At 38.5% G+C, this 24,522-nt stretch overlaps 1 protein-coding gene across 1 annotated transcript; it reads left to right on the top strand.

Moving 5' to 3' along the window:
• Nucleotides 1-3,666: 3,666 nt before the first annotated feature.
• LOC128203781 (uncharacterized) lies at nt 3,667-17,623 on the top strand. The gene is made up of 5 exons (XM_052905321.1): nt 3,667-3,899; nt 6,865-7,450; nt 8,170-8,328; nt 12,709-12,766; nt 14,898-17,623. Exons 2-5 carry the CDS (start codon nt 6,893-6,895, stop codon nt 17,171-17,173), a joined length of 3,051 nt encoding a protein of 1,016 aa, XP_052761281.1. The 5' UTR covers nt 3,667-3,899; nt 6,865-6,892; the 3' UTR covers nt 17,174-17,623.
• Nucleotides 17,624-24,522: the final 6,899 nt, after the last annotated feature.

Genomic DNA, 24,522 nt, shown 5'->3' on the forward strand with positions numbered 1-24,522 from the left:
AAAAAGTGGTACGTTTAAGTCCGCTGCAAATAGATCGCGTAGTAATCTGAATTAGTTGTTAAACTTTATGACTTAACTCTTGGGAATCTTAATCATGTTTGCAATAATACACTTTACTGGTAATCAATTTAAACTGAGAGCAATAAATACAACTCTTAAACACTACATTTAATTAATGATATTATTCAAAAAATTACGGACTACTTCAACTGATGTACCGGTATACATCCGAGGTTGTTTTCGATAAAATGGCCGAGGAGTTCCGAATGTCGGTTAAAATGATATTCAATGTGGCGTCTATTGTTGATTTTGTTATGTATTGACATATCGACAAGCTTTTACAAAAGCTTATATAATTTAGTGTAATGTAACCTAGACGGTGAACGATACCTTGCGGCCGGGAATGTGAGTTTTGATTTTATTAAACACAATTCAACAATTTTTCAGATCAGCATTACATACTACTGTATGTGTAAATCAGAGACATAAAGAAATGCAAAACCATGTTGTGAGTTTAATATTTGAAAATCATGGTTTCATTACACGTATATTTTCATGATCCTGTTCGTATGTATAAAATCCGGCCCTATACTGTAGCGCCTCAACTGAGACACAGGTAAGAAAAACACGACCCTATGGTATAACTTTTTTAACTCGTAACCAAATTAATAAAGTTTGGTATTGTTGAAAAGAAGAAACAACCAGCTTTCGGGAAATGTTTTTGGTTTTTATCCCAACATGATAAAGTATGATAATATTGCTTTAATAGAGATAAAGTCCTCGTTGAAAATCGCGTAAATGCGCAAAGAGGAACCACAGGCATCTGACTCATTGTTTATCACTTAAATATTGTTTAAAACCATTTTGGGTACTTACAATGAGATAAACAACACATCTGAAGATATTTAGTGTCTTTGATATACAAAAAAGAAACAAGGTATGTAACTCAAACTTACCCGATTTACGATAGAGTCCAGTTTTATGCAAATTTCTCAACCAACATATAAACAATCCATTTTTAAATAAGTGACATGGAAAGAAGAGTCAATTACCTTTAAAATGGTGTACGATATGTTGGTATAACTATATTGTCTTTAGACAAACAAGCATAATTCAATGTCCAATTCTCGTGTTTTTCTTTAGTCGGAAAGAGTACAGCAAATTCCAATCTTCAATTTTCCCCGTGTAAACAGTACTAATCACAGACCTATTGAAGTTATTTTATGCTTCAGTGTACAGATAAATTAATTCCATTTAATAATATCCACAACATTGAAACAAAGGCATGAAAGGCAAACAACTGATAGCTTGCTGGGCGGCTATTCACTCCCCCCCCCCCCCTCCACAACACTAAAACAAAGGCATGAAATGCAATCAACTGATCGCTAACTGGATGGTTCGCCCCCCCCCCCCCCCCCTCCACAACATGAGGCATGAAAGGCAATCAACGGATAGCTAACTTGGCGCCGGTGGCTAGCCTCCCCCTCCACAACGTTGACACAGCGGCATGAAAGGCAATCAACGGATAGCTAACTTGGCGCCGGTGGCTACACCCCTCCACAACGTTGACACAGAGGCATGAAAGGCAATTAACTGATAGCAACACAAATGTAACAACACAAATCCATTTCCTTGTTGTATTGGCAGTACAGCAAGCCTTCTTTACGCGGATTAAAAATGGTGTTAATCGCCGGCGACCTCATCATATTTCGTGTATCCTTACTACTATTTAGGATGTCTATATCTCGTAGCTTGCCGGAGTAGGCCGAGTTGTTACGATTTGGCCGAAGTGTTCGGAATGTTTTCAATAAGTTTCGACAAGCCAGGCAGAAACGATGTAAAACCCTACGGCTCACACAGCCACCCAATGAGAGCGACCGACGGCCAATTTTTGAGTGTGTATGTGGTCTATTTTGAATCTTGCCGGCGAAAGGCCGGGTTGTAAGGGTTGACGACCAAGTGTATTCGCGCATGCGCTTTGTTTAATATTCGTCAGGTATTCGGTAACTAGGATAGCGGCCCTGAATGTGAGTTTTGATATTTTTAAACACAATTCAACAACTTTTCTGATCAGCATCATATTATATGTGTAATCAGAGACATAAAGAAACGAAAAACCATATTTAGAGAGTTTAAAATTTGAAAATCATGTTTCATTTCACGTATAATTTCATGATCCTGTTAGACCTGTTTATTGCGCTTCTAACTGCTTTCGTTTTACGTGTATGTATACTGCTCAAACCTTGAACGTCAGTTCTAAGTGTTCGGAATGTTTTCAATAAGTTTCGAGAAGCCAGGCAGAAACGATGTAAACCCTACGGCTCACACAGCCACCCAATGAGAGGGACCGACGGCCAATTTTGAGTGTGTATGTGGTCTATTTTGAATCTTGCCGGAGAAGGCCGGGTTGTTAGGGTCGACGACCAAGTGTATTCGCGCATGCGCTTTGTTTAATATTCGTCACGTATTCGGTTACTAGGATAGCGGCCGTGAATGTGAGTTTTGATTTTTTTAAACACAATTCAACAACTTTTCAGATCAGCATCACATTATATGTGTAATCAGAGACATTAAGAAACGAAAAACCATATTTTGTGAGTTTAATATTTGAAAATCATGTTTCATTACACGTATAATTTCATGATCCTGTTAGACATTTTTAATACGCTGTTAACTGCTTTCGTTTTACGTGTATGTATACTGCTCAAACCTTGAAAGACAGATCTAAGTGTTCGGAATGTTTTCAATAAGTTTCGAGAAGTCAGGCAGAAACGATGTAAACCCTACGGCTCAAACAGCCACCCAATGAGAGGGACCGACGGCCAATTTTGAGTGTGTATGTGGTCTATTTTGAATCTTGCCGGAGAAGGCCGGGTTGTTAGGGTCGACGACCAAGTGTATTCGCGCATGCGCTTTGTTTAATATTCGTCACGTATTCGGTTACTAGGATAGCGGCCGTGAATGTGAGTTTTGATTTTTTTAAACACAATTCAACAACTTTTCAGATCAGCATCACATTATATGTGTAATCAGAGACATTAAGAAACGAAAAACCATATTTTGTGAGTTTAATATTTGAAAATCATGTTTCATTACACGTATAATTTCATGATCCTGTTAGACCTTTTTAATACGCTGTTAACTGCTTTCGTTTTACGTGTATGTATACTGCTCAAACCTTGAAAGACAGTTCTAAGTGTTCGGAATGTTTTCAATAAGTTTCGAGAAGTCAGGCAGAAACGATGTTAACCCTACGGTTCACACAGCCACCCAATGAGAGGGACCGACGGCCAATTTTGAGTGTGTATGTGGTCTATTTTGAATCTTGCCGGAGAAGGCCGGGTTGTTAGGGTCGACGACCAAGTGTATTCGCGCATGCGCTTTGTTTAATATTCGCCACGTATTCGGTTACTAGGATAGCGGCCGTGAATGTGAGTTTTGATTTTTTTAAACACAATTCAACAACTTTTCAGATCAGCATCACATTATATGTGTAATCAGAGACATTAAGAAACGAAAAACCATATTTTGTGAGTTTAATATTTGAAAATCATGTTTCATTACACGTATAATTTCATGATCCTGTTAGACCTTTTTAATACGCTGTTAACTGCTTTCGTTTTACGTGTATGTATACTGCTCAAACCTTGAAAGACAGTTCTAAGTGTTCGGAATGTTTTCAATAAGTTTCGAGAAGTCAGGCAGAAACGATGTTAACCCTACGGCTCACACAGCCACCCAATGAGAGGGACCGACGGCCAATTTTGAGTGTGTATGTGGTCTATTTTGAATCTTGCCGGAGAAGGCCGGGTTGTTAGGGTCGACGACCAAGTGTATTCGCGCATGCGCTTTGTTTAATATTCGTCACGTATTCGGTTACTAGGATAGCGGCCGTGAATGTGAGTTTTGATATTTTTAAACACAATTCAACAACTTTTCAGATCAGCATCACATTATATGTGTAATCAGAGACATTAAGAAATGAAAAACCATATTTTGTGAGTTTAATATTTGAAAATCATGTTTCATTTTACATATTTTTTTATGATCCTGTTCGACCTTTTTAATACGCTGTTAAATGCTTTCGTTTTACGTGTATGTATGATACTGCTCAAACCTTGAAATCATTTTCCCATTAAGACCTTCAAATAAACAATTAGGTATAGATATACATACTGGTTAAAGAGGGGGGAAATAAAAGATAAATAATTTAGAAAGGGAATACGGCTTAAGTACTGTAGAGTTAACAAAATACTTTCTGATTATATCACATGGATTCTACTGATTTCAATACTGTACTCATTCATCCATAACAGTTGCACAAATGTGATGAATATATGAAATTAGACTTGATTACCATAAATGTAGTTATACATACAGTATATTATACGAATTGTCATTCTTTATGACAAAAGTATTGCATTTTGGTTCAATATATGGTTTTTTAAGTTGTGTGTTTTTTATATTAGGAAACCATTTCTTTCATTTACCTTTGTGATAAACCATCTTGGTATCCCAGTGCAAACCTATTTATAGGCTGTGAATCATAGTAACACATAATCATCAATTTGGTGTATGATAATTTAGATATTAACACTGACTCTGCGAGCTAAATGGCTGTACTGTAGACATGACAAGGGTGATTTGACTTTTTAGATCTCCTGAGTACAAAAATGCCTTCAAATTCACATTAACATTATGCAAATATGTGAACCTTGGCAATGACAGAGAGGTAGATTTGGGTCTTAAAAGCGGTAGTTCGGGTTCAAAAGCGGTAGAATTTCTAATACCTTTATTTTTCAGTCAATAACAATGATGGAAACAATGTAAACAAAAACTTGATATTTGTTGCTATTTTTAGATTTTCGGAAAATACACATAAAATACGTCATGGTTAAGAGACTTGTCAAATGTCAGTGTTTTTGCCGAGAAACAGAAGGAATATTACCTCTTACTTGTAAAAACAAGTTTATATTCAGAAGAGCTGCTAAAAAATCAAATTAGACTGCCAAAGCAGGTCGGAATGTAAGTACAGACGATTGCAGAATTGTGTATGTCAATTTTCCCGCCAAAATGTCGTAAAACTTTAATTATACACTGTAGATAATTAACACATTGAAACTGTTGTTTTCTTTGATGTTTTGACAGTTTTATAATGTTTTTGATATTTAAAAAATGCTGATTAGTAGGTTGCCAATTAACAAAGAATGCTGATTAGTAGTCTGGTGTACCATACAGGTAACTTAGCAACGATCTCGACAAAGTGTTAAGTGATTTGACAAGTTGTTTATTGCACCATGTTCTTTAAAGTTTTTAAAAGAAAATTTAAGGCCAATTTGATATAATTTTGCGTTTTTTAAAGAGCTTTGAATAGCGGTAAATTTCGACAGGAAAGCGGTATGGCGTTAGAAGGGTCTCAAAAGCGGTATATTTGACCTACCGCCGATAGAGTTCACATGTATGATTATGATTTTATGAACGTTTTTAAATAAAACAGTCTTTTAATTTGCAGAAATTAAACTACATACAATTAACGCGCTTCGTCCTAATTTTTAACACAATCGCATTTACCATTAATTATTCTAACATGTCATGTCAAAAGGTAAAGAGAGATAATTTATTTCCTCTGATATGAAGAGACATGACACATGATAATCAGAACATATACAAAGAAACATACAGTCTTAAAGAACAAAAAATTACATAAATGGTATACTATAAACATATAAATCAGGTATATCAAGAAGAATAACTATAAATAATACAATGAATACTAGTAATACTGTATTAATAACAATGCATCTACACATGTACTGAGTGAAATATCAGTCATCGAAATTAGACTTTTGGATGAAAAAGCCAAAATACTTATGGTATTGTTTAATGTCAATTCATGATAAGCCCTGCTTTATAAAATCAAGAATCTGAGCAAGCCCGGAAAGCATTTTACCAGTGCAGGGCTTGTGGGCTTGTGCTAATTTCGACCACTGAAATATAGTGAATGAAACATAGTTCTATCATTTCATTTTCCTTATCTGGTGATACCTGATACTATAGACTGTAGGCCTGCATGGAAGTCGAACCTCCGACCCCTGGAGTGCCATTCAAGTGCGTCACCACTCGACCACGGATCAGCATCAATTTAATCATTCTCGTTCACCAGAGTGATGATGCTATGCGTTTCATAGACTGGATTTATTACAAGAGGGGGTGAGAGTGGTCTAGTGGTATAGGTATCCGCCTCTTACCCAAGAGGTTGTGGGTTCGATCCCCATCAGGGGTACTTTCTCATGGCCTCTCAAAAAAGGACACAGTACTAGTTTCTGCCCAGGAAACAGACTCGGGAGTGATTCTGTAAGCTATATATGCTTTCGTCACAATATCGAGCTAAAATAAATTTGTATATACTAATCGAACCTGCGATTTGGTGGTCGAAATTATATTTTTGCCCAATGCAGGGCTTTTTCACCAAAAATTGTGAAGAGGCCTAGCCTTTTCATTTTGGGAAATTTAAACGCGTGAAATTCTGCAAATTTGAAAATTTATATGCGTAAATGTCTCAAAATGGGAAATTCCACAAATGAGGATTGAAGACACCTTTTAAACTTGGGTCAAGGTATCCATATGAAACTTGGAACTCATGTTACAAAAAACAGGCTCATATCTTACATGTGAGTCTTATGGTGGCATACTTCTGCCACCAGATAACCATATAACTAACTAGTTAATTAAGTGGTTAACTGGTTACGTAACTAGTTAACCACTTAATTAACTAGTTAGTTATCGGGTTAACTAGTTACGTAACTAGTATGTTTTTTCAATAAATAAAAGATCATAACTCAAGTGTCTTGTTTCTTTTACCAGGTGATGAATACAATCTCATGGCTAAACAATGACGACTTATGGCCAATTATTGAGGGATAAGAAAGCCCAGAACTGGGTTAAGGCTGCCTTCGCCCTCAAAATAACCAAGGATGGTCTACAGCCTCTGGTAGAGGATGTGCTGACATGCGTTCACCAGGACATCTATAACAACGTCAGAACATCTAAGGGTCTTCCAGGCGGGGCAACATGTGCACAATGTTTCACCGAGAACGTGTTGAAATGCTCTACTCGTGGGATATGCACCAGTACTGGAAACTGTAAATTTCATAACTCCCCTCATAAGATGTATGCTCCGTGTCCAAACAGGATTTGTGAAGGCGTCCGTGATGAAATAATTCAACATCACAGGTTTCCGGTACCATCATGGAAGAACACGAATGCCGACAAATGGTGTACGAGCCACTGGGAGATCGGCAAGTGTTTCCTGCCTCCTGATGGTTACAAGACCAAGTCCTCCATCAACGACAGTGACTTCAACGGAGTGATCAGCGTCATGATGAATTGTAAGGATTTCCAGAACAAGCTGTCGTTTAACGTTGCGACACAGACAAATTTGTTAACAGAGGTAAACATATGAATCATACTATAATCATATTATGCGATTTAGATGACTTATAAAAGCTGCACTCTCACAGACTGTCAGACAGTTTGACTTTTATTTCATTTTGTATCCCAGAATCAGCTGATTTAGGCATTAATACATTTAATTCAATCATATAAGATTACTCACTAAAGAACTGCCGAAAAACTTTTTCTTAAAGCGTTTCTTATGCTTTTAGCCATTAAACTTCAATTTTCGAAAATTTGAAAAAAACGCGATCTGATCTTGTCAGCAGTCTTATATTACTGGTTTACAGACATTAACGCAAACATTGGCTTGTTCCCATACAAAACATAAAAAAGTTGTCTAAACAATCTGTGAGAGTTCAGCTTTAATGAATGTTCATATAAATTAATGCAGAATGTTTTAGTATTCACTTGAAGTTCCTCTGTGTACTTATTAAATACAATGACAACCATTGCAAGTACTCTATCTTATTGATTATTTTGTACATGTATTCGTTACTTTTATCCAAACAACCAAGGAGTCTTACCGGGCACACATATATATATGTATACTATCATGCATACTATCATATAATATGTAGTAACATATCTATATATATATCTATATCTAACTATCTATCTCTCTCTCTATATATATAATATATATATAGATACGTTACTACATATTGTATGTTTTGTAGCTTTGTTTGTCAATACATTTGAAACATTACATTTAAGGTTCGGGACATTGGTCGAGGCGTACGCCACTTTAGTGACCAGAAAGTCAAGGACACGGAACTAGTGGACTTTCTGTTCAAGCTCCGCACCCTGCTGGAGGACAAGACTGAACTTGCAACCAGACCCGAGGCACAACACGCCGTGGAACAGCTAAAGAAGGTACGCACTTACATTCTTTATGACTAAACTGAACTAGCAAACCGACACAAGGCACAACACGCTGTGGAACAGCTTAAGAAGGTACTAACTTACATGCTTTATGACTCAACTGAATTAGCAAACCGACCCGAGGCACAACGCGCTGTGGAACAGCTTAAGAAGGTACGCACTTACATGCTTTATGACTAAACTGAACTTGCAAACCGACCCGAGGCACAACATGCCATGGAACAGCTTAAGAAGGTACGAACTTGTATGCTTTTTGACTCAACTGAACTAGCAAACCGACCTGAGGCACAACACGCTGTGGAACATCTTAAGAAGGTACAAACTTATATGCTTTAAATGACTAAACTGAATTCACAAACCGACCCAAGGCACCACACGCCGTGGAACAGCTTAAGAAGGTACGCACTTACATGCTTTATGACTCAACTGAACTTGCAAACCGACCCGAGGCACAACACGCCGTGGAACAGCTTAAGAAGGTACGAACTTGTATGCTTTTTGACTCAACTGAACTAGCAAACCGACCTGAGGCACAACACGCTGTGGAACATCTTAAGAAGGTACGAACTTATATGCTTTAACTGACTAAACTGAATTCACAAACCGACCCGAGGCACCACACGCCGTGGAACAGCTTAAGAAGGTACGCACTTACATGCTTTATGACTCAACTGAACTTGCAAACCGACCCGAGGCACAACACGCTGTGGAACAGCTTAAGAAGGTACGAACTTGTATGCTTTTTGACTCAACTGAACTGCCTGAGGCACCACACTCCGTGGAACAGATTAAACAGGTGTGACATAACAAGATGGCCGTTACAATTAGCATACACGAACTGAGGCACCACACTCCGTGGAACAGATTATACAGGTGTGACTTTACATGATAGATGGCACAGCTGAACTAGCCTACTGACCCTAGGCACAACACGCAATGGAACAGATTAAACAGGTGTGACATTACATGAAAGATGACACAACTGAACTGGCATATACCGACCTGAGGCATTACAAGCCGTTGAACACATTAAATAGGTATTTCTTAACTTGATAGCTGACACAACTGAACTAGCGTACCGACAACAGGCACAGCACGCCTTGGAACATATTAGACAGGTAAGACTTTACATGATAGCAGACACAACTGGACTAGCATACCGACAACAGGCACAGCACGCCGTGGAACATATTAGACAGGTATGACTTTACATGATAGTGGACACAACTGGACTAGCATACCGACAACAGGCACAGCACGCCGTGCAACATATTAGACAGGTATGACTTTACATGATAGTGGACACAACTGTACTAGCATACCGACAACAGGCACAGCACGCCGTGGAACATATTAGACAGGTGTGACTTTACATGATAGCGGACACAACTGAGTTAGCTTACCGACAACATGCACAGCACGCCCTGGAACATATTAGACATGTATGACTTTACATGATAGTGGACACAATTGAACTAGCATACCGACAACAGGCACAGCAGGCCATGGAACATATTAGACAGGTAGGACTTTACATGATAGTGGACACAACTGAGCTAGCGTACCGACAACTGGCACAGCACGCGGTGGAACATATAAGACAGGTATGACTTTACATGATAGTGGACACAACTGAGCTAGCATACCGACAACTGGCACAGCATGCGGTGGAGCATATAAGACAGGTATGACTTTACATGATAGTGGACACAACTGAGCTAGCGTACCGACAACTGGCACAGCATGCGGTGGAGCATATAAGACAGGTATGACTTTACATGATAGTGGACACAACTGAGCTAGCGTACCGACAACTGGCACAGCACGCCGTGGAACATATAAGACAGGTATGACTTTACATGATAGTGGACACAACTGAGCGAGCGTACCGACAACCTGCACAGCACGCCGTGGAACATATTAGACAGGTGTGACTTTACATGATAGCGGACACAACTGAACTAGCGTACAGACAACATGCACAGCACGCCCTGGAACATATAACAGGTATAACTTTATATGATAGTGGACACAACTGAACTAGCATACCGACAACAGGCACAGCACGCCGTGGAACATATAACAGGTATAGCTTTACATGATAGCGGACACAACTGAACTAGCGTACAGACAACATGCACAGCACGCCCTGGAACATATAACAGGTATAACTTTACATGATAGTGGACACAACTGAGCTAGCGTACCGACAACTGGCACAGCACGCCGTGGAACATATAAGACAGGTATGACTTTACATGATAGTGGACACAACTGAGCGAGCGTACCAACAACCTGCACAGCACGCCGTGGAACATATAAGACAGGTGTGACTTTACATGATAGCGGACACAACTGAACTAGCGTACAGACAACATGCACAGCACGCCCTGGAACATATAACAGGTATGACTTTACATGATAGTGGACACAACTGAGCTAGCATACCGACAACAGGCACAGCATGCCTCGGAACATATTAGACAGGTATGACTTTACATGATAGCGGACACAACTGAACTAGCGTACAGACAACAGGCACAGCACGCCCTGGAACATATAACAGGTATGACTTTATATGATAGTGGACACAACTGAACTAGCATACCGACAACAGGCACAGCACGCCTCGGAACATATTAGACAGGTATTACTTTACATGATAGTGGACACAACTGAACTAGCATACCGACAACAGGCACAGCATTCCGTGGAACATATTAGACAGGTATGACTTTACATGATAGTGGACACAACTGAACTAGCTTACCGACAGCAGGCACAGCATTCCGTGGAACATATTAGACAGGTATGACTTTACATGATAGCGGACACAACTGAACTAGCGTACCGACAACAGGCACAGCACGCCGTTGAACATATTAGACAGGTATGACTTTACATGATAGTGGACACAACTGAGTTAGCTTACCTAAACAATGCACAACCTGGTACAGCGTAACCTTGGTTAAACAGCTTGTCATATAAGATCACCGGATTTTGGTGTAGGTGGGGGTCCCTATATGGGTATATGCAGGGATTTTGGGGTGCATATTTCTGCGTGGTGACCTTATTCGATGTAAGGCAAACCAAGGTTGCGTACCATTGGGACTCCACCCATGACACAAACTGAACCTGTCTGAGCTCTCCCGCGTCTATTGCATACGAAGTGGTGGCCTCGAGTTTATTAAAGTGACTCGCTCATGTTTTGAACCAAACATTAGTTATCCCGGTAATGCATCTAAAACACTTATTTTATCATTAGTTTACTCTATGATATCGAAATTGCAGAAAAAAAATACAGTTATAGCATAACAAAGTATTTTGGTTTTAGTGGGGTTCGAACCCACGCCGGTAAAGTCAAGAAAAAAAGATGGAAACAGCCAACTAAGCCTCACAGCCACCGGGATTTAAAAACAGTGGTGGATATGTAGCCCTGTTTTGAATACATTGATAACATCACGTGAGAATGTCAATCAATGAATCACGCAACACCACAGCCGTAATTAATTTTCAATTGCGTTACAAAAATGTGGTCTTCAAAGACGCTATTTGAGCAACATCATCTGCTAAAAGTGACATTCTCATTCAACATCAATACATACACATGTATAGCAAACATCTATTTTGAGTGATAAACTACTTACTTAATAGTGCATTTATGGAAACTATTTATAACTGATAATAGGATTATAACCGTGGATTTAATAGCAAAAATATTAAATTATTGGTAATTGCTAAAAGATTTACGGTGATCTACTATAGTCGCATAAGGTAGAAATACCGTGTTTCTACACCTTTCTTTCAAATTAAACTCTGTTATATTCACAAAAACAACTGTTTTCAACATTTATCCATCCTTTTTATTATATTTGAACAATAATATTAATTGTGGTAAATCTTACATCGGAGTAAGAGTGCATCAATAAGGGTTCCAGCTTTTGGCATTTTTGTTTTAACACTCCTTATGATTTGCCACACTTTATTTCATAATTAAAAAAAAAATGCATGTTACAAACCATGAACGAGTTACCTTAAGTCGTGGCCACAACATGTGAGTTGTTGGAAGTCAGTAAGTATGTCGTGAGCACGAGATTAAAACAGATATTAAAAATACGCCTGTCACCTCAATGACAGCGTACATAAAAAGTGCTCACGACATACTTACTGACTTCCAACAACTCACATGTTGTGGCCACGACTTAAGGTAACTCATTCATGGTTTGTAACATGCATTTTTTTTTAATTATGAAATACACTAATGTAGTTATATTGTTTTTCGTTACAATATTGTCTTTATTAGTTTATATTTTTTGTAAAATAGCCTTTGAGTTATGGTATGCTTAATGTCTTGATCTGTTTTGTTGACAGCTGCAAACAGACGATTTCAAGATAAGCGCAGAGAACGAAGCAGAGATGTTGAAGGAAGGTAAGAGACGATTTTCATCAATGGCGTATCGAGCACTGAAACTTCATGCTTCAATCAATGAACGTCAATAAGGGACTTCTTCAAACAGGCTTTCAGAGAAAACTGGGTTATCAGAATGAGGATGTCTTTGGTTGGCGGGCGTCAAACTTTGGTTTGTGCCCAATAAATTAAGCTACCATTGGTGGCTAGTAATAAATCTTGGTATGAAGGTAGTTGATGTAAAGGGCTAGCTTGGGATAGCGTTAGAGGGGATTGACGTCAAAGTCAATGTCAATGGTGAAGGGGGTTCAAGATACTGAAAATGGCTACAGTTGAGTAGTGATTTTCAAACTCTGATTGGAAACGTTCGGCCCAGATATCTACTGATAGTGTGAAAAACTGTAACGATGAATGCATCATGTAAAAGTGTTTATAATCATATTAAACTTTCTGGTTCGTAAAAAAATGTTTAAGTGGTGTTCAGTGCTTTCTGTTTGCAAAAAAAGTTTTAACATTGTCATAATTATGCAAAAAGTGTATATTCACATGAGACTTGGTATGATTTGTTAAGCAAAAATAAAGTCATAAGATACTTAACAAGAGTAGTTTTTAGTTGTGTCTCTTTTTCATTAAAGTAAAGAGAAATGATGCTGCATTTTTCAAACTCATATAACCTAACAACTTACAATACTGCCGCCTATCGTTTATGCCAAGAGTCTTGTAATAATACTGCTGCCTATCGTCTATGCCAAGAGTCTTTTAATAATACTGCTGCCTATCGTCTATGCCAAGAGTCTTTTAATTATACTGCCACCTATCGTTTATGCCAAGAGTCTTGTAATAATACTGCTGCCTATCGTCTATGCCAAGAGTCTTTTAATAATACTGCTGCCTATCGTCTATGCCAAGAGTCTTTTAATAATACTGCTGCCTATCGTCTATGCCAAGAGTCTTGTAATAATACTGCTGCCTATCGTCTATGCCAAGAGTCTTTTAATAATACTGCTGCCTATCGTCTATGCCAAGAGTCTTGTAATAATACTGCTTCCTATGTGCTGTGCCAAGAGTCTTGTGATAATACTGCTGCCTATCGTCTATGCCAAAAGTCTTGTGATAATACTGCTGCCTGTCTTCTATGCCAAGAGTCTTGTAATAATACTGCTTCCTATGTGCTGTGCCAAGAGTCTTGTGATAATACTGATGCCTGTCTGTTGTGCCAAGAGTCTTGTGATAATACTGCTGCCTATCTTCTATGCCAAGAGTCTTTTGATAATACTGCTGCCTGTCTGTTGTGCCATGAGTCTTGTGATAATACTGCTGCCTATCTTCTATGCCAAGAGTCTTGTGATAATATTGCTGTCATCTTATATGCAAGAGTCTTGTGATAATACTGATGCCTATCGTCTATGCCAAGAGTCTTGTGATAATACTGCTGCCTATCTTCTATGCCAAGAGTCTTGTGATAATACTGATGCCTGTCTGTTGTGCCAAGAGTCTTGTGATAATACTGATGCCTATCTGCTGTGCCAAGAGTCTTGTGATAATACTGCTGCCTATCTTCTATGCCAAGAGTCTTGTGATAATACTGCTGCCTATCTTCTATGCCAAAAGTCTTGTGATAATACTGCTGCCTATCGTCTATGCCAAGAGTCTTGTGATAATACTGCTGCCGCCTATCGTCTATGCCAAGAGTCTTGTGATAATACTGCTGCCGCCTATCGTCTATGCCAAGAGTCTTGTGATAATACTTATCTTCTGCAACAAGAGTCTTGTGATATTCCTGCTCGTTACCTTCTATACTAAGCGTCTTTTGACATTGCTGCTACTTATCTTCCGCAACAAGCGTCTTGTGATATTGCTGCTCATTGTCGTCTGAAACAAGCCTCTTGTGACAATGCTGCTACTTATCTTCCGCAACAAGCGTCTTGTGACAATGCTGCTACTTATCTTCCGCAAAAAGCCTCTTGTGATAATGCTGCTACTTATCTTCTGTACTAAGCGTCTTGTGACAATGCTGCTACTTATCTTCCGCAAAAAGCCTCTTGTGATAATGCTGCTACTTATATTCTGTACTAAGCATCTTGTGATAATGCATACGTATCTGTTCTTATTTTTTATGTCTTCAATGATATATTTTTTACATTTACTTCAGGATTACGACTACGTTTGGCAAACCATTACCAAACCACTTTGGCCGACATGCCGGTATCTCCCATTTTTGAGGAAAAGAACGCAAAACTCAGGAAATTCTACGTGGCACCGAAAATTGTGGAGAAAGATCATAGAAAAATCGGCAAAATTGACAAGGAAGAAAGTGGTCAAGAAGTTGCAAAGTTTTCAGATGTTTTCTCAAAAAACGGTCAGTTGCTCAGAAATGCTTTCCTTGTTGGCGAACCGGGCGAAGGCAAATCCACATTTTCCGTAATGTGTGCCCTGGATTGGACTCACCAGTATTTACCAGCGGAGGAAAACGTTGGTATTAAAACAAGCTATGCCGACCCAGAATTCTTCAAAGAGTTTGCATTTTTGTTTCATGTCACCCTACGAGATTCAGGTAAAACGTGTGATCTAGCAGAAATGATCAAGGATCAACTTATACGTAAATTCTACCACGAGAAGGATGCCGATGATGGCTACCGGCTCTTACAGACGGTGCTGGAAAGTGAAACATGTTTAATCATAGCTGACGGCCTCGACGAATGGACCCATCCGAAAAACGTAAACTGTACCTGCAAAACTGCGGAAAAAGTCATCCCTTTCCGAAATTCGGCCAACAAGGCCACACTCCTCACGACAACGCGTCCCTGGCGAATGTCACAGTTTAGAGTGCAGGATTCAAAGATCGACAAATATCTTGAAATAGAAGGAGCTGCAGACACAGAGCAACTCGTGGAAAATATCATCAACATTCTTAATGAGGGAAATAAGGATGAACGGACACCAAAGGCTTTCATGAAAATGGTGTCAGCGAAGAATCTTGAAGGATTATTGTCAGCACCTATCAGTATCACCCAGCTCGTGTGCCTGTGGTTCGAGGGAAAATCGTTTACCGATTCAAAATGTGACATTTATGCTGGCGTGATAAACATGCTATCATGTAGATGTAGTAATATGCAACGGAAGCATAAGATTCCGAAAATTGAACTGCCACCCGTACTAAAGAAACATAAATGCTTCATGCAAAATCCCATGGTTTACCTTACGCTGGCAAAGTTAGCATACAAAACGTTGTTTTCAGAGTGCAGAGATTCGTCTGTTGTCTTCAGCAACACAACAGTCGACGATTTGTTAAGCAGGAAGCAGGTTGAATTTGCATTGACGTCAGGCTTACTCACGGAGAAGAAATCCAACTCATTGATCAAGAGATCATCTCACTTTTCATTCTTTCATAAAACACTTCAAGAGTTTTTAACGGCTCTTCATTTATGTTTAAATGAAAACGACTACAGTCAGCTATCAAGCAAGTACGAACAAGATAATAAGGAAAATATCTTGGGAGATGTTTCTCAGACATTTATTTTCATATGTGGAATGAAGCCCGAGCTCGGTGTACAAATGTCTTCATGGATCAATAGTTCTATACCACCATACCGACTATCAATCTACAGTAGAGAGGCTAGACTACTTCAGCCCCCGATTCTCTCCGGACTCCGTGAAGCACAGGCGAACAACTATGGTGACATACCGCTCTATCTCGCACGCTTCTGGATTTATAGTGACGAGGATGTCGTAGTGTTAAAAAAGCTGATGATGATAAACAAGGAACGTATTCAGTCACTACACATCAGTGGATGCTATGATCAAATTAATGGGGAAGAGCTGCAGGAGGTGATCACATCCTCCTCCGACTCCCTCAAAGCAGTGATACTGTGGTACCGTGATGGGCAGTATGACCTGTCCCAGTGTCACAGGCTGGAATATCTGTATATACACGGAGACAATACAACACGTGTGCAGGTTGATCCAACACATATTACAACATGTGACTTATATCATGTATCATCGAATGTTGAAATGTACATATTTAGATTATTTAAACACGATCAAAGGAGGAGTAAACTACAACATGTTGTGTTACAGAGCGTTAAGAATGTCCAGTTACTTGTGGATACACTACCAAGTCTCCCTCAGTTACAACGCCTTGGCATATGGGATACAGATCTAGGTGAGCTCCACCTCCTCCCTCCAGCCTCCATCACCGATATTAAACTATGGGGTGTGACAATGACAGCGGAGGCGGTGCGGAGTCTGATAGAGACGATGAAGAACATACCACACACCATTACATGCGAAATGGAGGACTGCACGGTGGAACCTGCCAGTGAGATGAAAGACATCCGAGAACATATGAACAGTTCGCCGTCATTTAAGGATCTCAAATTTGAATATGAGGGTGGAAAGCTTCATTTCACATTCACCAAAATATGAACAATAAGTTGAAAGTTCGCATCGATTATGGGAATTCATGTTCAATGAAAAACAGTGAAACAATCATAAAAGTGTCATTCTATTTATAGAAATATATGTCACTTTTCCACAAACTAATTATCATCAACCAATTCTATGTGTATTCAATTAATTTGATTTATGTTGTGTATTAACATGCATCCTAAAAAGATTTAACTTTACACAGCAATGTCGTTGGGGCTGGTGTTATTAAATATATCGAACTTGGATGAAAACTTTCGTAATCAACACGTGCAATAGTCGGTTCAACTTGATCGACTTTTTTTAAAAAGAATCCCTTTACAAATGAACTCATTTTCTAGTTTAATGTGATATCATTTGTTAAATGTTAAGTACTTACTTCGCTTAGGGAAAATTGATTGATAGGGATGATAATCCGTATTTAATAGACAAATATACCTATAACATGTTGACTTTTTTAATTTTAATCATCTATCACATAAATTTCACGTAAATATAATAATATCTTCAAAATAATAATATCATATATGGACAATTGCTACAAAAGAAATACCAAACAATAAACACATTTAGTTACCTAAATAATAGAATATACAATGGCTTATTATTTAACATGTCACACAATTGGATTATAAATTTATAATTGAAGATATAATTAAACGTTGAAAATATTGTTTGATTTGTATTTAATACGATAAGGATGAAAATGTGTTATAATGATGATAAGTATGATGATGATGATGGTGGTGTTGTTGGTGATGATGATGATGATGATGGTGGTGGTGTTGGTGGTGATGATGATGATGATAGTGGTGGTGGTGGCGATGACGACTAAAACCGCCACGACGTCGATGATAGCGATGACGACTACAACGACGTCGATGATGATGATTATGATGATGGTGGTGGTGGTTGTGATGATGATGATGATGATGATGATGATGATGATGATGATGATGATGATAACGATGATAATAATGATGATGATGATGATAGTGGTGGTGGTGGTTGTGATGATGATGATGATGATGATGATGATGATGATGATGATGATGATGATGATGATAATTATGACTGAGAAATCAAATTTAAGGCTGGACAATAAATGTTAACTTGCTCTTGAAGCAAGGTACGTAAAAAACATACAACACACTGTCATGATGTGGGCATTAGAAGTACGTTATATCAAAATAATCATGCAAGGAATAGTATTTCTAATATAAGCAAAACTCAGAAAAAAAAATGGTTTTGTATACAAATACACACACTGCGGGAGTCGATTCTAGCAGGCTCAGAAATGCATCTGATTGCATTTATATGAATGAATCCTTTGGGGACTGACGGACACGTCAACTACCAGACCATTTTACTACCAGAAGGCGGGCACATCTATCACCTTACTACTATTTACGAGGTCTATCTCGTAGCTTGCCGGAGATGGCCGAGTTGTTACGATTGACCTGGCGTCAAACCAAACAAATTGCAGACACAGCCAACGTTCTTCAAGAACCTTATACACTGTTCCATGTCAATTATTATCATTTAATATAAAACAATTTAGTCATATCATTTCATTCATTAAATTTAACCATTTTATAAATAAGAAACATCAACATAATACTACAAAGCTATACTTTTAGCAATTCACCGATTTTCTTTTTTATTGAAAACAAATTTGCGGTGACACTTGTATTAAATATCAATACATACACATGTATATAAAAAAACATAAATCTTGAGTGATACACCTTTAACGACTTCTTAGATAATGCATATATGGATAATATTAATTACTGGTAACAAGATTGCGTCATCGGTGAGGTATCGTCATCGGTGAGGCGTCGCCCATAGCGTCATCGTCGAGGTGTCGTCATCAGTGAGGCGTCGCCCATTGCGTCATCGTCGAGATGTCGTCATCGGTGAGGCGTCGCCCATAGCGTGATCGTCGAGCTGTCGTCATCCGTGAGGCGTCACCAAAACGTCATCGTCGAGGAATCGTCATCGGTGAGGTATCGCCCATAGCGTCATCGTCGAGGTGCCGTCATCAGTGAGGCGTCGCCCATAGCGTCATCGTCGAGGTATCGTCATCAGTAATGCGTCGCCCAAAGCGTCATCGTCGAGGTGTCGTCATCAGTGAGGCGTCGCCCATTGCGTCATCGTCGAGGTGTCGTCACCAGTGAGGCGTCGCCCATTGCGTCATCGGTGAGGTGTCGCCCATTGCGTCATCGGTGAGGTGTCGCCCATTGCGTCATCGGTGAGGTGTCGCCCATTGCGTCATCGGTGAGATGTCGCCTTTTGCGTCATCGGTGATGTGCAGCCCATTGCGTCATCGGTGAGGTATCAACCATTGCGTCATCGGTGAGATGCAGCCCATAGCGTCATCGGTAAGGTGTCGTTCATTGCGTTCATCGGTGAGGTATCATCCACTGCGTTCAGCGGCGAGGTGTCTCCAAAAGTGTCATCGGTGAGGTATCGACATCAATGGGGTGTCTTCCAAAGTGTCATCGGTGATGTTTCGTCTTCGGTGAGGTATCTCCCATAGCCTTATCGTCGAGGTGTCGTCATCGGTGAGACGACGCCCATTGCGTCATCGATGAGGTGTCGCCAATAGCTTCATTGATGAAGTGTCGCCAATAGCGTCATCGGTGAGGTATCGCCCATAGCGTCATCGGTGAGGTATCACACATAGCCACATCGGTGAGTGATCGTCATCAGTGAGGTGTCGCCCATTGCGACATTGGCGAGGTGTCGTCATCAGTAAGGCGTCGCCCATTGCGTCATCGTCGAGGTGTCGTCATCATTGAGGCGTCGCCCATTGCGTCATCGGTGAGGTGTCGTCATCGGTGAGGCGTCGCCCATCGCGTCATCGGTGAGGTGTCGCCAGTTGCGTCATCGGTGAGGTGTCGCAATTTGTGTCATCGGTGAGTTATCGCCATTTCCGTCATTGGTGAGGTGTTGTCATTTGCGTCAGAGGTGAGGTGCCGCACATAGCGTCACCGATGATGTATCACCCACTGCGTTATCGGTGAGGTGCCGCCCAAAACCTCATCGGTTAGGTATAAGCCATGCCGTCATCGGCGAGTTGTCGTCGGTTGTGTCATCGATGAGGTGTCGCCATTTGCGTCATCGTTCAGTTGTCGCCATGTGCGTCATCAGTGAGGTGTCACCATTTGTGTCATCGGTGAGGTGCCGCACATAGCGTCATCAGTGAGGTATCACCCATTGCGTCATCGGTGAGGTGTTGCCCATTGCGTCATCGGTGAGGTGTCGCCAATATCGTCATCGGTGAGGTATCACCCATTGCGTCATCGGTGAGGTGCCGCCCATCGTGCCATAAGAGAGATATCACTCCTTGCTGGCAAACTCATTCTCTATAGAGTTATTGAATCTGCTTCTTAATCACCAACCAGTGATATACACTGTACTTGTTCTATAATTATAGAGTCTGCATCTTAATCATCAACCAGTGATATACAATGTACATGTTCTAGAGTTATTGAATCTGCTTCTTAATCATCAACCAGTGATATACACTGTACATGTTCTATAATTATAGAGTCTGCATCTTAATCATCAACCAGTGATATACAATGTACATGTTCTAGAGTTATTGAATCTGCTTCTTAATCACCAACCAGTGATATACAATGTACATGTTCTATAATTATATAGTCTGCATCTTAATCATCAACCAGTGATATACAATGTAAATGTTCTATAATTATAGAGTCTGCTTCTTAATCACCAACCAGTGATATACACTGTACATGTAACAGAGTTATAGAGTCTGCTTCTTAATCACCAACCAGTGATATACAATGTTCATGTTCTATAATTATAGAGTCTGCATCTTAATCATCAACCAGTGATATACAATGTACATGTTCTAGAGTTATTGAATCTGCTTCTTAATCATCAACCAGTGATATACAATGTACATGTTCTAGAGTTATTGAATCTGCTTCTTAATCATCAACCAGTGATATACAATGTACATGTTTTAGAGTTATTGAATCTGCTTCTTAATCACCAACCAGTGATATACACTGTACATTTTCTATAATTATAGAGTCTGCATCTTAATCATCAACCAGTGATATACAATGTACATGTTTTAGAGTTATTGAATCTGCTTCTTAATCATCAACCAGTGATATACACTGTACATGTTCTATAATTATAGAGTCTGCATCTTAATCATCAACCAGTGATATACAATGTACATGTTCTAGAGTTATCGAATCTGCTTCTTAATCATCAACCAGTGATATACACTGTACATGTTCTATAATTATAGAGTCTGCATATTAATCATCAACCAGTGATATACAATGTACATGTTCTAGAGTTATTGAATCTGCTTCTTAATCACCAACCAGTGATATACAATGTACATGTTCTATAATTATAGAGTCTGCATCTTAATCATCAACCAGTGATATACAATGTACATGTTCTATAATTATAGAGTCTGCTTCTTAATCACCAACCAGTGATATACACTGTACATGTAACAGAGTTATAGAGTCTGTTTCTTAATCACCAACCAGTGATATACAATGTACATGTTCTATAATTATAGAGTCTGCATCTTAATCATCAACCAGTGATATACAATGTACATGTTCTAGAGTTATTGAATCTGCTTCTTAATCACCAACCAGTGATATACAATGTACATGTTCTAGAGTTATTGAATCTGCTTCCTAATCACCAACCAGTGATATACAATGTACATGTTCTAGAGTTATTGAATCTGCTTCTTAATCATCAACCAGAGATATACAATGTACATGTTTTAGAGTTATTGAATCTGCTTCTTAATCACCAACCAGTGATATACACTGTACATGTTCTATAATTATAGAGTCTGCATCTTAATCATCAACCAGTGATATACAATGTACATGTTTTAGAGTTATTGAATCTGCTTCTTAATCATCAACCAGTGATATACAATGTACATGTTCTATAATTATAGAGTCTGCATCTTAATCATCAACCAGTGATATACAATGTACATGTTTTAGAGTTATTGAATCTGCTTCTTAATCATCAACCAGTGATATACACTGTACATGTTCTATAATTATAGAGTCTGCTTCTTAATCATCAACCAGTGATATACAATGTACATGTTTCAGAGTTATTGAATCTGCTTCTTAATCATCAACCAGTGATATACAATGTACATGTTCTATAATTATAGAGTCTGCATCTTAATCATCAACCAGTGATATACAATGTACATGTTCTCGAGTTTTTGAATCTGCTTCTTAATCACCAACCAGTGATATACAATGTACATGTTCTATAATTATAGAGTCTGCATCTTAATCATCAACCAGTGATATACAATGTACATGTTCTATAATTATAGAGTCTGCTTCTTAATCACCAACCAGTGATATACACTGTACATGTAACAGAGTTATAGAGTCTGCTTCTTAATCACCAACCAGTGATATACAATGTACATGTTCTATAATTATAGAGTCTGCATCTTAATCATCAACCAGTGATATACAATGTACATGTTCTAGAGTTTTTGAATCTGCTTCTTAATCACCAACCAGTGATATACAATGTACATGTTCTAGAGTTATTGAATCTGCTTCTTAATCACCAACCAGTGATATACAATGTACATGTTCTAGAGTTATTGAATCTGCTTCTTAATCATCAACCAGTGATATACAATGTACATGTTTTAGAGTTATTGAATCTGCTTCATAATCACCAACCAGTGATATACACTGTACATGTTCTATAATTATAGAGTCTGCATCTTAATCATCAACCAGTGATATACAATGTACATGTTTTAGAGTTATTGAATCTGCTTCTTAATCATCAACCAGTGATATACACTGTACATGTTCTATAATTATAGAGTCTGCATCTTAATCATCAACCAGTGATATACAATGTACATGTCCTAGAGTTATTGAATCTGCATCTTAATCATCAACCAGTGATATACACTGTACATGTTCTATAATTATAGAGTCTGCATCTTAATCATCAACCAGTGATATACAATGTACATGTTCTCGAGTTTTTGAATCTGCTTCTTAATCACCAACCAGTGATATACAATGTACATGTTCTATAATTATAGAGTCTGCATCTTAATCATCAACCAGTGATATACAATGTACATGTTCTATAATTATAGAGTCTGCTTCTTAATCACCAACCAGTGATATACACTGTACATGTAACAGAGTTATAGAGTCTGCTTCTTAATCACCAACCAGTGATATACAATGTACATGTTCTATAATTATAGAGTCTGCATCTTAATCATCAACCAGTGATATACAATGTACATGTTCTAGAGTTTTTGAATCTGCTTCTTAATCACCAACCAGTGATATACAATGTACATGTTCTAGAGTTATTGAATCTGCTTCTTAATCACCAACCAGTGATATACAATGTACATGTTCTATAATTATAGAGTCTGCATCTTAATCATCAACCAGTGATATACAATGTACATGTTTTAGAGTTATTGAATCTGCTTCTTAATCATCAACCAGTGATATACACTGTACATGTTCTATAATTATAGAGTCTGCATCTTAATCATCAACCAGTGATATACAATGTACATGTTCTAGAGTTATCGAATCTGCTTCTTAATCATCAACCAGTGATATACAATGTACATGTTCTATAATTATAGAGTCTGCATCTTAATCATCAACCAGTGATATACAATGTACATGTTCTATAATTATAGAGTCTGCTTCTAAATCACCAACCAGTGATATACACTGTACATGTAACAGAGTTATAGAGTCTGCTTCTTAATCACCAACCAGTGATATACAATGTACATGTTCTATAATTATAGAGTCTGCATCTTAATCATCAACCAGTGATATACAATGTACATGTTCTAGAGTTATTGAATCTGCTTCTTAATCACCAACCAGTGATATACGATGTACATGTTCTAGAGTTATTGAATCTGCTTCTTAATCACCAACCAGTGATATACAATGTACATGTTCTAGAGTTATTGAATCTGCATCTTAATCATCAACCAGTGATATACAATGTACATGTTTTAGAGTTATTGAATCTGCTTCTTAATCATCAACCAGTGATATACACTGTACTTGTTCTATAATTATAGAGTCTGCTTCTTAATCATCAACCAGTGATATACAATGTACATGTTTTAGAGTTATTGAATCTGCTTCTTTATCATCAACCAGTGATATACACTGTACATGTTCTAGAATTATAGAGTCTGCATCTTAATCATCAACCAGTGATATACAATGTACATGTTCTAGAGTTATTGAATCTGCTTCTTAATCACCAACCAGTGATAT

Source organism: Mya arenaria, chromosome 9 (genome assembly GCF_026914265.1).
Source record: "Mya arenaria isolate MELC-2E11 chromosome 9, ASM2691426v1".
Classification (NCBI taxonomy): Eukaryota; Metazoa; Mollusca; class Bivalvia; order Myida; family Myidae; genus Mya; species Mya arenaria.

Excerpts from the sequence above, each read along its gene's own strand:
- LOC128203781 (XM_052905321.1), top strand. The coding sequence starts at position 6,893 with ATGACGACTTATGGCCAATTATTGAGGGATAAGAAAGCCCAGAACTGG. Across the intron at positions 8,329-12,708 it reads CCGTGGAACAGCTAAAGAAG|CTGCAAACAGACGATTTCAA; the intron begins GTACGCACTTAC and ends TTTTGTTGACAG. Across the intron at positions 12,767-14,897 it reads AGCAGAGATGTTGAAGGAAG|GATTACGACTACGTTTGGCA; the intron begins GTAAGAGACGAT and ends CATTTACTTCAG.